The 17,353-nt window shown below is 40.2% G+C and overlaps 1 protein-coding gene across 1 annotated transcript in view; it reads left to right on the forward strand.

Annotated features, from left to right (window-relative positions):
• itfg1 (integrin alpha FG-GAP repeat containing 1) overlaps nucleotides 1-17,353 on the forward strand; it is a 158,421-nt gene that overhangs the window by 93,895 nt on the left and 47,173 nt on the right. Inside the window, exon 12 of the mRNA XM_030726183.1 lies at nucleotides 621-729. Within this exon, the coding sequence (XP_030582043.1) occupies nucleotides 621-729 (109 nt within the window). The remainder of the gene's footprint in view (nucleotides 1-620; nucleotides 730-17,353) is intronic.

Here is a 17,353-nt window from a genome sequence, read left to right on the forward strand (position 1 = left end):
GTTTTGCACGTCCTCATTGTTACAGTGTCAGACTTCATTTTGTGTTTTTACCTAGAATTTGATCCATTGTGGCAGTGGGGTGCGATAAAAGGGAAACCTGACAATACACCCCAATAGAGGAAGAACAGTACATAAAATAAGCTATTTTTAATTATCCTCAAATTTAGGAAATCATTTGTTAGATGTTACTTATTTAGTGTGTTACTCCATTATATTTAGAATTGAATTTATTTTAAATGGGTCTTGCTTGTGTGCCACAGGCTTCTATTCCAACACTCAGTGCCAGTCCCTTAATGAGAGACTGCGTGTAGTACAGAAGCTGTATTGCAATCTACTGTATGTTCTTGTCTTATCAGAATTAATTACTACTGCTAATGTGGCCTGTCTATTAAATTCAACTCTCCCGCTTTCAGTCCATGGCTTTCTCACTCACCCTTGAGAGGGAATTTATAAATGAGACAGAGAGCCTTAGTGTGGAAAGGAGAGAGATGGCAGAATAGAGATGATGCGATAATTCTAGCAGAGACATCCAGTATGTTAGAGGGATAAAAATGTACATCAGAAGCAGCACATACCATGGTCTCATTGTCCCTTATCTATGTGTCTGTCTTCATTTGCAGGGTATTTTAGACATGCTGGTTCAGAGCCAGGCAGAGGGCAAAAACGACTTGAGAATTCATGCTTTGAAGAACAATTTTGAAGCCGATGCCTACTTCGTTAAAGTGATGGGTAAGTGACTGATTTGCCCAGCGTGCTCCCTTTCTCCCTACTCTCCACATGCCTAAACCAGTCCCTTGAAGGGGCAACATGAAGGAAAATCATTTATTTCTCATCCCAAGCTGTTCTCAACAGATAACATACACATAGTGAAATTTAAATGTATTATGATTGAGTCTTTTTTTTTTATTCTTATTTTCTATCTGTAACAGCCCCTCCTAGACCAATTAGAAACATTAAACCTGAGCAAGTCTTTTCCCCAACCTCGAAACCAGATGGCCATGACTATTATCTGTCATATTTTGATTTTTAGCCTGGAGCTACTCAGTTGGTGGTGAAAAGAGGGTCTCATCTGAGCTTTTTGTTCTATTTTAGCTTAAGCTGGCCACTGTCCCCCACAAAAAAAAAAAAAAATGTCTGTGGTTAATGCACCTTCTCCCAAAAGGCCATTTCAAATCTAGTCCCCTTGCACTGCACTATAAGACTCTATACTGCCTCTCAAAGCATGAAGCCACACTTGTCCTAGTCTGCGAGATGAGATGAGAGGAAGCAGAGTAATTGGCTACAACTTGTTTTATTTGTGAAGTATATATTGTGTCTGATATTTTTTATTGGAAAAAAATTAAGAACTTCAGTGGAGTGCGTTTCACTGGTCTGCTGATTCACATTTCAGCAGAAGTACGCTTAGATATTTCAGCACAAAGACTTCATCACAGTGTGTGAAGTACACAGAATGAATTAAATTATAAATACAAGGAGGAAGGTAGTACACAGCTGGGTACTGGACCAAATTATTCAGGAACCAATCACTTTTTGTGTCCCATGAGTCTGTCTGGCACCAATTACATTTACTCTAGGCCCCATCATACATAAGACCTCATAGACCAAAGCCTCCGGCCATCTTTTATCCGTCGGAGAGGCCGTACTGTGTGGCTGCAAAGGCATCATCAGGGAAAGTTCCGGTTTGCTGCAAGGCAATCCCAAAAATGATCAGCTGTCACATCAATCAAAAGACAATTTATATTTAAGTCATCATCAAGTCTATTTATTGCCATGGTGTTGTGGGTGTATATCATAAAGATTTCTCTCCAGGCCAACGTCTTTAAAGCAGCACCTCTTTTTATACTCATCATGACCTTCTCAGTCATTCAGCATTTTAATGACGAAGGTGAAGCATGATTTGCTTCAGCGTAGTGTTTGTAATTGCATACCAGATACTTCTGCAGTAAATTTTTTAATTTACTATGTGCATTTTTTTTTCTTTTTATTTGCAAAGATGTTACAATCAGGCCAAGAATGTGAGACTCGCACTGTAAACTGATTTACCACCAGTGCAATTTAGGACAATAAGGTAAACTTATTAACCCAATTTAAAAGTAGTGAATAGAAGTTTTGTGTATTTTATTAGTAAGCACGCGATGTTACCATGACCCAGCAGGGTTTGAGGCACCTAAGTAAGCTGTCATTTTCCACTTTTGAGTGCCAGGCAAAAATATACCCTTTTTTCTGTTTTTGCGAGAAATCCGATTAAATGTTCACTAAATCTGAAATAATCTCACACAGAAAAAAATTTGTGCGTGCGTGCTGTAAAACACATTTTAAAATTTCTCACTACAAGCAGCCGCGGCTTCAGCGTCTGTTTTCATTGTTCAGAAATAGTTTTATATATTTTTGGCTCACTGCTTCTTCTTTTTTTAAGTTAATAGATTTTCTTTCATTTTTTTTTTTTTTTTTTTTAACGGCAGCAGCGTTCGAGTAAAAATCAAGACGTGTTCTTTTGAAGTCAAAATGTTTGTACAGCATTAGTACCTGGTGACATTTGAGAAAGGTAAAAATAGTTCCACTCTAGGGTGGGCCTTTGCACAATTTAATCTGTCACTCCGCTCTGCTCATTAGCAGGAAAAGGAGCGCTGCTCATCCCTTTCTGTTTCAGCACAGTTGGTGAACAGTTGTTGTTTTGTCTATTGGGAGGGGTAGGACTACTTTCCCTCCTCTGCTCTCACACACAAGAAACAACGCACAGCAGTACTAACTTACTAACACACTTAAATTACGCTTCAAAATCAATATTGTTTGTAAGAGATTATGTACGGAACAAGTTAACCTCTCCTGAGATGCAGTGTGTAGCATTGATGCTCTTTTTTTAATTAAAAAATTCAGCAGTCATTGATTTAATGAAGACATTATACTGTTGACACAGGAGCTCAACAATAAAGGAATTTGAGGCCTCACTTCAATCAAGCAAATCATTTGTAGTGGTAACAAATGCTCCGAATAATCAGGCTCACAGTAATGAATCAGGTGATTTGGTTCATACCACAGAATTAAACAAAATCATGTTTTGCATTTAGCAAAGTTCCCATTATATTTAATGTTTAAGGCTCATCATCTTTAACCCTATAATGCATGCACACTTTCTGTAGACAGAAATCCCAATAATCCTCTCTCAGAAAGCACTTGGCAACCTGCTAACAGGGAGAAATCTCCATCAGAACTAGGCCCAAGATGGGAGGACCATCTGCTGCCAGTTAGGGAGTAATGGGAAAAAGAGATAAAGAAGAGCACAGAAAGACAATACACCGCAAACAATGTAACAATAAACAATCTGCAGGTTGGTGGGACTGGTAACGGCACACCAGAACAATTCAGTTTCTGAGCCAGAAACACCTGCAGAAATGTACAAAGAGGGAGAGGACAGAGAGGACAGAGCACAAAACAGAGGAGACAGAAAGTTGATGACATGCAAGAGTGAATGGCGATGGGACTCCAGCATGACTTGAGTTCATCAATGACGAAGGTAGGGCACAGGATATGAGTGCTGCATTAACATGAATCGTTGAGACGATGTTCATTTAGCAGTCCCAAGGAAAGCCTCTGATCAGGGAACTTCATATCTTGTTGATGGACATTTTAAAAGCCTTTCGCTCATCAACAAAGAAGAACACTTGAGATGGCACACAGACCCATAGAAACCATATTCCAAATCGAATGGGCTCTAATACACGAGCTGCTAATCAGAAATCCCCGGGCTCTAACACAGGATGAAATTTTGTTCCCACATAAAGTGCATCTATTTCAGTTTGTATTCTAGTTAGAGTGAACCTGCTGCTTTTCTGATATTATTTCTTTCAAGCTTGTTGCTGTGGAGCATGTAAACAACATTTTTAAGGGGTTCTGGGTAATTAGAATGAGAAGGGAGGCAAAGAAATGGCTTGAACCTCTGCATGGATTCCCCGCTGTCAATGAACTCCCTCACAGCTAATAGGAAAGAAGCAGCTGGTGATTTCATGTGCATCAGAGGAGGCACATTGTAATCTAGATTCTCGCCAGGCATAGTCAGCTCAGCATCAGTAAACACGGTGGTACAAATTGGGAATCTGGAAGACCGCTACATTTCGAAGAAATATTGTGAAATACCAAAACTACTATATATTACCTTCTATGTAAAAACAAACAGAAAACAGAAAATGTGAAAGAGAGTCACGTATTTTCAGTTTTCATAACATCATGTGTGTGTGTGTGCTTGTGTGTGCGTGACCTTGATACATCCTCTTCCGTAATAGGAACTCCTTTTGTGCCGCCTCTCTAAACTCTGCCATTCTTATCATTATCCATGTCTTGTCTCACTGCAGCACTTCAAACAACACACAAAAAGATACACCCACACCAAAACTCATGCCCCCCCCCCCCACCCCCACCGATGCAAACACTGTCGGCTTACCCGTGTCTCCTTTTCATTCAGCTTCAGTTATTACATTTCTGGTTGTAAATATTTCATACATGTTCACTGTGTTGCATTTTCACTCCATCTAGCAGAGCAGAGACGAGCATGCAACAAGCAACCGAAATAAAAATGTATCTGTCAAGTGTTAACACCTTGTCAACATTTCATTCCTCTCCCTTGTGAGTGTGAGCTCAAATTCAGCTTAATAGCCTTGCACCTCCTGTGAACCCCCCTGAGGATAGAACTGTTTATTTACCATTCTATTCAGGCATCTCTGATAGCATAGCTAATAGCATTACACTTTAGTAAGTGAGGCTTAAAGTGCGTACTTCATATTCAGTCTTGACACTTTGTCAGTCAGTTATGTGTCTTTGTAGACAGCCCGATCCAGGCCTCTGTTCTGTAAGATGAAATCCTATTTTCTCAAGATGACATCCCTCAACCCTTCCATGCGCATTATTGAACACCACCCTCTGAAGGATTGACTTTGTGTCCGGCCTGGTATACGCTCGCATGTGTGTGCAGTCTGTGAGTGAAAGCTAAGATCCCATGACATGCACAGACTTTCTGGGCTAAATCCATCATAATTTCCATCACACACATCTCAGACAGCAGCCTTACCTTTCTGCCTGCCAGAATCCTGGACTCTTGCAGGGCTGTTCACACTGAGATGACCTGAACCTGTACTGGTTTGACATCTTATCCTTCCAAGCTCCTGACATAGAGTGGTCCCCTCACTAGTGCTTTCCATCAAGACCTGTACCTCTGTTGCTACTGGAGCATTTATTATTTACAACCATGCTAGAGCTTTGCGAGTGGAGCCACGGACCAGTGAAATACTTAGCAGCAAGGATGCCATTCTGTTCAAAAAAATACAATTTTTATATATATCAAATTTAAGCAGAGGGAAAAAAATCATATTGGTTCTGCATGTCAGGCTGTTTTGACAGCACTTCAAGGAAGGTTTCTTTCGTGTAGTCAGTTGAATTTTATTTATTCTACAGTTCAGTTTTAGTCTCTAAGTTTTTTAGTTTTTTTATTTTATTAATTTTTAGTTTTTAATATTACAGTTCTCTGCTGACATGGTGATTTTATTGTATTTAACCTAACTAGTGCCTACTGTGCCAGAATTCATTAAACACACAACTCATAGGGCATTAGTTTCTGTCATCAGTTTTAATCAAAGTGATGACTAAAGTATAAGGTAAGATTAGATGACATACTTTATACCAAATTAATAGCATTGGAAAAATGAAGTTAAACACACAGCTCAAGCACACATAATAAGTAGAATGGTATGCAGGTCAATAAAGAAAAAAATAATGTTAAAGCCTAAATAAATACAATAAAGAAAAATAAGTATAAATTAAAATATGAATAAAACATAGTAGCATGATGTCTGGTTTGGAGACGTAGCACTGAGAAAAAGACAGCATGTCGAGCTGGACGTGGCAGAGTTAAAGGTGTTAAGATTTTAATAGGGAATGACCAGAATGGACAGGATTAGAAATGAGTACATCAGAGGGAGAGCTCAGGTTGAGCAGTTTGGAGACAAAGTTAGAGAGGCAAGACTGAGATGGTTTGGATGTGCAGAGGAGGGATGGTGGTGGATATGTTGGACAAAGGATGTTAATTATGGACCTGGCGGGCAGGAGGAAAAGAGGACGACCACAGAAAAGATTCGTGGTTGTAGTGACGGATGCAGAGGGGTGATCTAACATGCTAGGGATAGGATGAGATGGAGGCAGGTGATCCACTGTGGCGGACCCCTAAAGGGAGCAGCCAAAAGGAGGTAAGAATATAATATAGAACACAGTAAAATATTTCAAATCAACTAAGCAACAGACTTTAAAATGGCTTTTAGTTGCATTAAAAATGGGATAGCAAATACCAGATTAAAATTAAAGTGTCTCAGTATAATAATGTAAAGTGGAATAGTGTTAGTTACTGGAAAGTTTTATAATAAGACTTATGGTCCCCAAATGACAATTACATCTGATGCTTGAGTTTTGTGTTTTGTAATTTAAAGAGAAATATCTCAACAACATACTCACAGATTGCCTTCAGGCTATCATTGATCCTCTTTACCAATAACCAGTATATTGCCAAAAGTATTCACTCACCCATCCATATCATTGAATACAAATGTTCCAATCACTTCCACCAAGCACCTAGACATGCAGACTGCTTCTGCAAACATTTGTGAAAGAACGGGTCGCTCTAGGATAGGATGATACCTGTGCAACAAGTCCAGTTGTGAAATTTCCTCCCTACTAAATATTCCACAGTCAGCTGTTAGTGGTATTAAATCAAAGTGGAAGTGACTGGAAATGACAGCAACTCAGCCACAAAGTGGTAGGTCACATAAAATGACAGAGCAGGGTTAGCGGATGCTGAGGCACACAGTGCTCAGAGGTCACCAACTTTCTGCAGAGTCAATCACTACAGACTTCCAAACTACACGTGGCGTCCATATCAGCTCAAAAACAGTGTGTAGAGAGCTTCATGGGATGGGTTTCCATGGCCGAGCAGCTGCATCCAACCTTACATCACCAAGCTCAATGCAAAGTGTTGATGCAGTGGTGTAAAGCACGCTGGCACTGGACTCCAGAGACTTGGAGACGTGTTCTCTGGAGGGATGAATCACACTTCTCCATCTGCCAGTCAGAGGGAGGAGTCTGGGTTTGGCGGTTGCCAGGGGAACGGTACTTGTCTGACTGCATTGTGCCAGGTGTAAAGTTTGGTGGGGGGGGGTTATGGTGTGGGGGTGTTTTTCAGGGGTTGGGCTCGGCCCCTTAGTTCCAGTAAAAGGAACTCTTAATGCTTCAGCATACCAAGACATTTGGGACAATCTGATGCTCCCAACTCTGTGGGAACAGTTTGGGGATGGCCCCTTCCTGTTCCAACATGACTGCGCACCAGTGCACAAAGCAGCTCCATAAAGACATGGATGAGCCAGTTTGGTGTGGAAGAACTTGACTGGCCTGCACAGAGTCCTGACCTCAGCCTGATCGAACACCTTTGGGATGGATTAGAGCAGAGACTGTGAGCCAGGCCTTCTCTCCAACATCAGTGTCTGACCTCACAGATGTGCTTCTGGAAGAATGGTCAGAAATTCCCATAAACACTCCTAAACCTGTGGAAAGCCTTCCCAGAAGAGTTGAAGCTGTTATAGCTCCAAGCAGTCGGCCAACATCTTATTAAACCCTGTGGATTAAGAATGGGATGTCATTCAAGTTTATATGTGTGTGAAGGCAGGTGAGTTAATACTTATGGCAAAATTGTGTATCTGTGCTGCTGTTGGATGGATTTCAATGAAGCGTTGTGCATACATCCAAAGTGAAATGTAACTTCTCTAATGATCTATCTTGTACCCATATATGGTCCAAATTTAATTTTATCCAATACAAATAGCTGCAAAATGCAAAGCCTTCCCGTCGGCCTCACCTGTACATAACACTCTATAGAAGGTGAACATTGTACCTCCTAAAGATCCACATTTGGCAGGCAGTGAATAGGACAATCACTATAAAACACCTGTCTCACAACCTGTGCTACCAAATGATATAAATCTGAATTAGTTCAGTTTTTTATGTGCATATTTACACATATCAAGGTTCTCTCAGAATTTCTACAATCCAGGTAGGTCCAGGGAGACTCTCTGTTTGCTGTGATCAGGATTTGAATTATTAACTTTGCAGGTAAAACACATCTTTTTAAGTTAAAAATCGAGTGTATGAACTGTGAATTGCAGAGAAAAACAAAAATGTAGCTGCTCTTTTCCAACACAGCTGCTGTTTAAGTGATCTTTTCCTTCATGTCTTTTTTGGGGGATTTTATCGAGGATGAGAGCAAACAACAATGGCTCTGGCATTGATCATATTTGCAGTCACAGCGTGGTGCACATTTCTCTGACACCAGCCACAACCGCAGAATGCGTAGCAGCAGGTTTGCTTCTATTTCAGCCAGTTTGCTATAAATGCATCCCTGCTAATATATGCATCCATCCATTTTTATGAAATTTTATGAACTGACTTGTTGCAACGATGGCATTCTGTTACAGTACCACAACCTTCAGTGAGCTCTTTAAATTATTAAGCTCACTGAAGACGAGCTCTTTAGGTTAAACCCATGCTTTCACATATGTTTGTAAAGGCAGACAGCGTGACTGGGAGCTTGGTGTTAAATCTTACCAAAGATTTAACAGAAAACTTATTAGTTATATTTTAGAAAACAAAATCTCCATAAATAAAAGGATTTTCTTTAATCATATAAAATATAGCAGATGCAGGGTAAATATCGCTGCCTGACTTTCTTCTCTGAGCGTGCATTCGATCAATTCTAATCATTTAGGAGAAGTTTTAGAAACTTTCACCTTCACTGTAAAATGGTTTTAGAAATAATTTGCACTTGCTTACTTACGGAGCATAGTAAGGACATGTGTGACTATTAAATCATATGCAAAGCTAAACGGATCCACATTAAGCTACGAGAAACAGTGTACACAAAGTGGTTGCTTGGTGGACAGATGGATGCATGATTACTGCTGAGGAGGGAGGAAATGGGAGAAATCATAAACCAAAATTAGAAAGAAGGATAAAATCATGGGTAATGGGAAGGAGAGAGGGAGGGGGATATCTCCACATGAGCATCTCTAAGTGTGTGTTCATGTGAGTGTGTGTGGGGGGGGGGAGACATGAAGAGAGAGACTGACAAGCAGAACTGTATGAGTTGATTAGTTTCCTGCTCACTTAATAGGATGCAGATTAGCTGCATTGAGAAACATCTGGGAGCTTTTCTCAGTCTAACATGTTCCCTCATTCTCTCCTCAGTCTGCACTTCCTCTTTCATCGTTTCTGTAAGAAATCCAGACCTCTTTTCTCCACTTTCCATATTTTCTCCTCTCTCTTTCTCATATTTTTCTACTCAATTTTTCCTCATTGATGTCCTCCCTTCTAACCCCTCTCCAGCCTCTTGTTTTCATAGTCTCACCTTCTGCCCTCACCCTGTCAGCTCTCTTTTTTCTCTTCTGCAAATGTCTCTTTTGCTGGCCTCCATTTTCCTCACCACTCTTCTCATCCTGTCAGTCAGAACTGTCTTTTATTCCCTCTTTTTACTCCATTCAAATGACAGCGAGGAGATTTACATGGAGTCTTTAAATGTAGCTCTGTCATCTAGAAGTGTATTTGACTGGAGGCAGTATTTCCAGATTGGTGTGACTACTTTTTCTCTCTCTTTTGCAGCACTCAGAGTGGAAGTGCCTGCTCCCATTTTTCTTTAAATCACCCTGTACCTGTTTCATTTGGCAATTGAAGCCACAATGGCTCTGACCACAGAATGAGCTTTAAACAAGTGAAAAAAAAGAACATACTGTATTAAAGTTACTTTATTTACCTCCTACAGGATGCAATCATTTAATCAGTGGCAAGAAAAATATTTGGTCCCTTTTGGAATTCAGTTTTTCTGCTGTTTTTGTTTTGTTTTTTACAAGAATCGTTCATATTATTGGTGATAAACAAATTGTGTATATATATATTCTATAAACAAATATATAGGACGGCTTCCTTTGGGTCATTTAACAGCAGCTGTACTGGGCAAGATCTGGGCAACTCTAAAAGGCAAATATATATTTTAAACAGTCAGTGCTTTGTGTGTGATAAACTCAAGAACACAGAGGTTTACCTGCTTCAATGATTACTTTAAGCCTTTAAGCTATTACTCATCAATTATCTGCCACGTACCCTGTAATCTATTGTGGAACAAATGAAATGGAAAAAAAAAAAAATCAATCAATAAAAATTATATTTAGGTAGCTGAATTTAATACCTTTGTTCATTTCTAAATGACTAAGATTGGACTTTTACATCCAAATGTCCAGCAGCAGCAGGGAAACCAGCCTCAGAGACGACCACATAAATCAATTTCAAGTTCAGGTTTATTAGTGTGTACAATGTCTGTTGAAAATGAAGGTAGTTAGAAGACAGACCAATTATCACATTATGGGAAATGGTTGAGATGATGGAAACAAACACAAAGCAAGCAGTACCTAATTTAAAATTGGACTTGTGGCATGTTTGATTCATGATGCTGAAGACTAATCCAGCTGCCTGCAAATTAATTTTGCTCCGTGGCTCCGTGTTCCTGACCCAGCCAGGCCACAGTAAACTGAGCAGCTGTGGGTTTGTCCTTGTGAAGTTAATGTTTCCCTTGTCATTTGGCTTTTATAGCAATGGAAAATGTATTTAAAACAAGTCAAAAGTGTTAAAAAGTCTGTGTGCAGTTTTGGTTTGGAGATTTTAAAAAGGGCATTGTGTTTCTTTGAGGCTTGAATAATTCAGAAATTGGAACTTTGTGAGTTTCTGCTTAACAAGTTTGGATTTTTTTTTTGTCATTTTTCAGGACAAAAACTTGGATTCATGACACACCTTGAAAGCCTGTGGAGGCCACGGCTTTTTGTTCTGTTGTTTTATATGTAGCATAAATGTGTAACAAAAAGGCAGCACTGCCTGGTGCAGATGCCTTGGTTTCATAATTTTACTGAAAAACTCAAATAGCTGCCAGAGCCAGTCTTTGCTGTAAAATGACTGTAATGTGTTTGGGTGGAGAGAGCATGTTTAACTTTATTTCAATTGATATGACCAATTAACATTTTGGTCACATAATTTTCATCTGAAAGTGAAACAAACTAGAGGTCACTACCAGCTGTTACAGACAGTGAGCATACGTAACTATAATGATGCTTCCCAAAGTGAGGACTGAACACAGGAGGCTCCCCCCGGGACATGAATCCTCGTGGCTCTCTTGCTTATAGTTGGACCAGACGAGACAATAGCCTTTAAAGTGTCTGATGTGGGCGCTGACCAGGAAATATGTTTTACACTGGGCATATAATAAACACAACACAAAGTCAGTAAATGTTCTATAATGATACGCACGTCATTCTTGTAACATGGATTACCGAGCCATGAGCAGGAGGTCATTTCTGGACTTGCTAGTTAAGGCCAGATGTCAGCTCGCTGCCAGTCACAGTGTGTGTGTGTCTCGTTGTGCGGGCATGTGTCCATGCATGTCTGTAAGAAGAAGAAGAAGAAGAAGAAACAGCCTTTATTGTCCCACAGAGGGGAAATTTGGGTGTAACAGCAGCCGCAGTTATTATAAATATAAATAAAGATATAATAATTCACACTATTAAGAAAAGAATATATATAAAATCAACAAACAATATTAACCTTAAAGCAGCCCCCCCCCCCCTTTCCAGTCAGCAAAAGCAGCCTGAGGACAATGGGAAGTGATGAGCATCTCGGAGCAAATGCGGCTCAGCTGTCTGTTTGCTGTGTTTGTGTGTCAGTGTGTTTGCGTACAGTGTGTGTGTGTGTCTGCTTGGGTCTCATTGACTCACACTGGTAGCCACTAGCGCTGGCGCGGCATGTCATGTTTCCTCACCGAGGTCTGCTCGTCACATTTTACTCTTTGTGTGTCACTGCGTGTGCGTGTGTCCATACATGACACCAGCTACGAACAGTGTCGTCACGTTTGCGTGTCGTTACCATGACTCCAAGAGTGCCAGTAAGGGTGCAGTTATAGGTGAGACTTTAGCTCTCTGCCACACACACACACACACACACACACACACACACACACACACACCGTAGTGCAACTTTAACCAAAGATAATTCACCTCCTTTGCCTGCTGGTAGGTGGCTACTACAATAGAACTGTGAGACATGCATGAACATATCATAGCAATATCTTGTTGAAAATCTAATTTCAGCCTTGTAAGACTTGCGTGCTGAATTGTGTGTTTGTAAGTGCAGTTACAGAAATTCATTTCCCATGAAATTACCCCTCTGCGCTGTGAAGCCTGTATTGCTGTGATTTTTCTGGTGTGAAAAAATACACTGGGAGCTCTTTTCTCTTGCAGACTCGAACGTCACGTCTGTGTGCAGCGTTAGTAGCAAACAGAAAAAGGACTTCAAATAGTGATTACATTTTTTTTTTTGCCTATCGGTATATGAAATGTTTTCTGCCACATATTTGGCACTCAGAGCTGAGCACAGTTGTTGATTTTCCCCATTATGTTACATTTAAAATGGAGTGTTATACAAATTTAGGATTTTCTATGTAATGAGTGAATTTTTTGTCACCATGTCAAGAAGCAAGTTCAGTTTATTTTTACAACCCAGATGTCAGGGGCAGAAACTTAATTGAGGTTATAATTTGCCTGATATTTATTAGAAATCTATTAGGCTAAGCTATAATAAGATAGTATTATACAGAATTTAAGGAATAGCTAGTCTGGGTTTTATAGAGCTAATAAAATATCTATTGAGACTACTATCGGTCTTGGACTTGGAGGCATAAATAATATAAGAAATACTCTTCTCTGCAGTTTTTATCCTAAATTAGTTCTTAGTGATGAGAAATGACCTGTTCTCTCATATCACAGAACACAAACTGGCAGCGTGGATTAAAAGCACATGCTCCTTACATACCTTCAGTAATACCAGACTATTATGTATTAGAGGGGTGTGTTTTTGCCCAGATCAGTCGCTGCAGCTCCTCAGTTGAATCTGAATAATGTCTAACTGGCAGCTATCATCAGGCTGTCACTGAAACTGGACGTACTGATGAGAAAAGCAAGTCTGAACACAGTGCCTGATTTTCCTGCGTTAAACTAGCCGTTAACCTACACAGGGAGCCGTGTTTCCATAAAAATCAGATATTCAATAATTATTCTTCACTTGTTTCTGGGCATCCACTGTCATGGCCGGGGAGGAAACAGGCGAGGAATGGCTGACACAAAGGACTCCAGAAGTCAGCGTAACTTAAAAGGGATTTATTTCAACGGGAAAAAAACAATACAAAAACCGTTCAGAAGGGAGACGAAGGGGAACCACAGGGAGCACAGGAACACACGGGCACACAACATCAACGACGCGACAGAGAACAAATGAAAACTGAGGGCTTAAATACACAATGGGTAATCAGGGCAAGAGGAAACAGCAGGGAACAACAGGTGAGGCAAATGAAACTAATTACACAGGGGAAGCAAAGCTAAACACAAAGCACAAGGAAATCACATTGGCAAAATAAAACAGGAAGTGATAAACCAAGGAACACGCAGACAAGTCACAACACTGGGAACATGACAAACATACAGGGAGGACAAACTCAGGAAATAAGCTATTAACACAAAACGCTGGGCCAACGGCCCAGGACATGACATCCACCATGTTATTAAAAGCCAGAGCACCCACCACCAACCACACCGAACATAATCACCACACAAGATGCTCAAACATCTTGGTGTTTTTATTTATTTATTTATTTTTTTTGGGGGGGGGGTTGGAAAACCTGCTCGCAAGTGACAAATGTGTACTGGGAAAACTGGCACAGAACCCATGAGGTCTACTTGCAAAGTATTAAACATAAATGGTATACTAATTTTAATCTCTGCATTAAATCAAAACCCCAGTCTTTACTGTAAATGGTGAGCTTTCTGGTTGTTCTGAAGACCTGGATAACTGCTTCTGATTTCCAGTTTTTGTCATTGTATGTATACGTAGGCATATGCAAGTATATCCCGATTTGATTTTTCTCTTGTTTCCCAATTAGACAAATGGGCTATTTTGGTCACAGAGACCTTTTCAGCGCTACACTTGAAACTTCACTGTACAAAAGAAAAACACACGAACGCTGCTCACAAAACACTGCTGACTGTCTCAGCTCGCTGTCGCTGTGATGAAAACACACACACAGGCTAGTTCATCCTTCACTTGATTAAGTTAGTCCTGCAGAGGAAGTGCCATCAGTCTTAATGTAACATGAGAAAATAAGCTAACTCAGTCCTGAAGAGGCTGGATAGGCTGTGCTGTGTGACTGTGTGTGAGAGAGGGTGAGAAACGGAGGCTGTGCTGGCAGCAGACAAAATCTGTTCCCCATAGGATGTGTGAGAGCTGTTCCGAGGATCTTGTTTTGGCTATTGAGAAGCTGTTCTGTAGTTGTTTCATATTAAATAAGGATTGAAGTGTGGGGAACATAAAAAACCTCACAGAAGAAAGTCTGAGTTTTACTTTCCTCTCTCTCTCTACAGTAAGTGTAGTGACAGTCTAGCCTATACGCACAAATACCCACACTGACTCATCTGCCTCCTGAAGCAATGGCGTGCCCACTGAGTTGTGAAGGACTTCTGCATTGATGCAGTTTATGTCTGTTTTCTCTTTATGTATCAGCGAATTTGTGTGACAAAATTCTTAATGTAGCGGGTGTGTGACCCCCTCTCACTGATTGAAGTTGCTAATTTTTTTTATTCTCACACATATTGTTTTCCTCAAGAGCTTTCACTGTATTTAAAAAGGAAAAACCAGGCCTTTGAACAATACTGCCTTGTTATTGGTTTTGATTTTTTTGACATTTTCAGGCATTTCATTTAGCAGGAAAGAAAACGGAGAAAAAGTTTCACACACGACGAGTTCGCTCTGACAGTTATTTCTGTGAGGTGCCCATTTTGATTTAGTTTTATCTACACAGGAAATGAAACATCAAAAAGTGTAATGTTTTCTCTTGCATCACAAAAAAAAACAAAAAACAAACTGAATATGCTGTGCACATCAGTTTTACTCCAGTATACATTACTGCCCAATCACACGAGTCAAATGAGTCACAGCTCATTTATTTATATTTTGGTAGGAAAATGGGAAACGGGCAAAAATACATGGAGATACAGCATGTAAGGCAAAAACAGAGTTTGTACAATTCTAATTAACTTGAAAATCAGTATTTGGTATGACCACCTTTATTCTTCATCACAGGCAGACCTCTGTTAGGAAGCAGTCTTCAGGAATGGTTCTCCAGGCTTCCTGAAGGACATTCAAAGCTCTTCTTTGGATGCTGGCTGGCTTTTGTTCCAATTCCCAGATGATGATCCCACACTAATAATGTTGAGATCTGAGCTCTGAGGAGGCCAGTCTGACTGATAGTGTGTATGCAGTGTGTATGTTTACATATTGGTGATAATTTAAATCAAACATTTTAAATTTGGAATCGCTCCTTGCTGCTAATTTTCCGTCCAGTGTTTGTATAATTTGGCACACCTCAGCCTTTTCTCCCTGTTTCCCTTCCTGAAGAATGGCACCCCAAGAATGGCACTGAGACCATTTCTAATGAGGCTTCGGTGAACAGTAGATTGATCAGCTCGGGGGCCTGATGCACCTCTCAGGTCCTACGTCAGGTCTTTGGTTCCTTTTCATTAAGGACATAACTTTCATTTACAGTTCATCTGCTGTAGATAGTTTTGTAAGTATGCCACATTGTCTTTTGTCCCTCCCTTCTCCAGTTTCCTCAGAATTTTTAAGGACACACTGCACATCATGTCAAGATATGTCAAGTTTTTGGTAATAGCTCTTTGGGAACCACCTTATTGGTGCAAAAATGCCATTTCATGCCTGTCAAACTTCATTATCTTTGGCATCCTTTTGTATATTTAACTAAAGAAATGAGAACGAACTGTGTGCTTTTGCAACAGGCTGCTAGTAACAAAGTGCCCAGAGATACAATTTAAAATTGGTTCTTTAGTAAGTTGGTTGTCAAGTGTAGAGAAGTTTATTTCGTCCCTTGACTTAATTGCCTTTTTGTGCTTGAATGATTCATAGATCAGTGTTAAGTGGCTTAACAAATTAAAAAAACAGCTTCCCTCTGAAAATGGTTTGGTGCAAGAACTGGACTGAAGATGAGTGAGAAAGCAGCCAGTGTCCAAAGAAAGAACTTTAAAAGATCTTCAGAAAGCCTAGAAAACTATTGATGAACTATTGATCACCAAGCAAATGTTTTGGGTTTTTTTTTTTTTTAATGGGGGTTGATTCAAGACTTTTGCACGGTATTTGTGTAAATGTGTAATATTTATTGGCAGTAATCAACCAAGTTTATCCTGACATTTAATTTTGCACATGCAGCAGACAGTATTTGTAATCCAGCTGCATTGTGTTTACTCCTGTTGGCCCTTTAATGCACTGACGTCTATTTGGCTCTGCTGTTTTGATAATTCAGCGTTGATTTCACATGTAGTGTTACTCTGGATGTATTTTAAAGGTTGCTGCTAGATTGACACTAAAAATGAAACAAGTTCACAGTTTGTGCTATAGCCCACAGAGGCTGCACAGACTCCACTGGAGATGGTGTTTTTACACTTCAGGTTTCCTAATCCACCTGTTAACCACACACACACACACATGCTGCTGGAGTGAAAATGGGTGTTCTCTAATAACACGTGAAAACATTTTCAGTGGTGCAAAATGGATCTCAGAAAAAATTCCACATCACGCGGGATCACGGAGTGTGCATTGTAGCTTTACGTCTCGCTGCAGTGTTTCTGTTATGTCCAGTTCTCCCTTTCCTGATAATCCTAAGTGGGGCTTTGTTTAAGCAAATGGTATTCGGTGTTATTGCCTCACAGGGTCAGTGACCGTGGTAGAAGTACTGAAACAGCCGGAATTTCAAACGGACAAGGAATAATCCGATCCATGCGATCTATTGATCATCGGTGCCCTTCACAGGTGACTTTGGTGAGAAGCCTGTGAAGTGTTGATGTGGCGTTCACTCAGAGCGGATGAGCAGTGTAATTAAATGCAGGGCTGTTTATGATCGTGTCGTTGCATTAGGACAGATTTCCACCTGTACTTTGATCTTTTCACAGCCAAATGACCTCATGACCTTAGTGTCATTCAGCTTTATTTAACTTTATTCTAGGGCTCTAGAATAAGCAAGAAACCGCTTTGGAGTTTGAAAGCTAACTATAGCTATCTGAGCCATCTCACATTGAATGATGAATGGTCTGCGGTCACTGCTGGCCACGTTTCATATCCCTGACTTAAAAACATTTGTAGTCCTTCTTTGGCAGACAAACACTGACAGTTT

The sequence above is a fragment of the Archocentrus centrarchus genome, chromosome 3, assembly GCF_007364275.1.
Source record: "Archocentrus centrarchus isolate MPI-CPG fArcCen1 chromosome 3, fArcCen1, whole genome shotgun sequence".
Taxonomy (NCBI): Eukaryota; Metazoa; Chordata; class Actinopteri; order Cichliformes; family Cichlidae; genus Archocentrus; species Archocentrus centrarchus.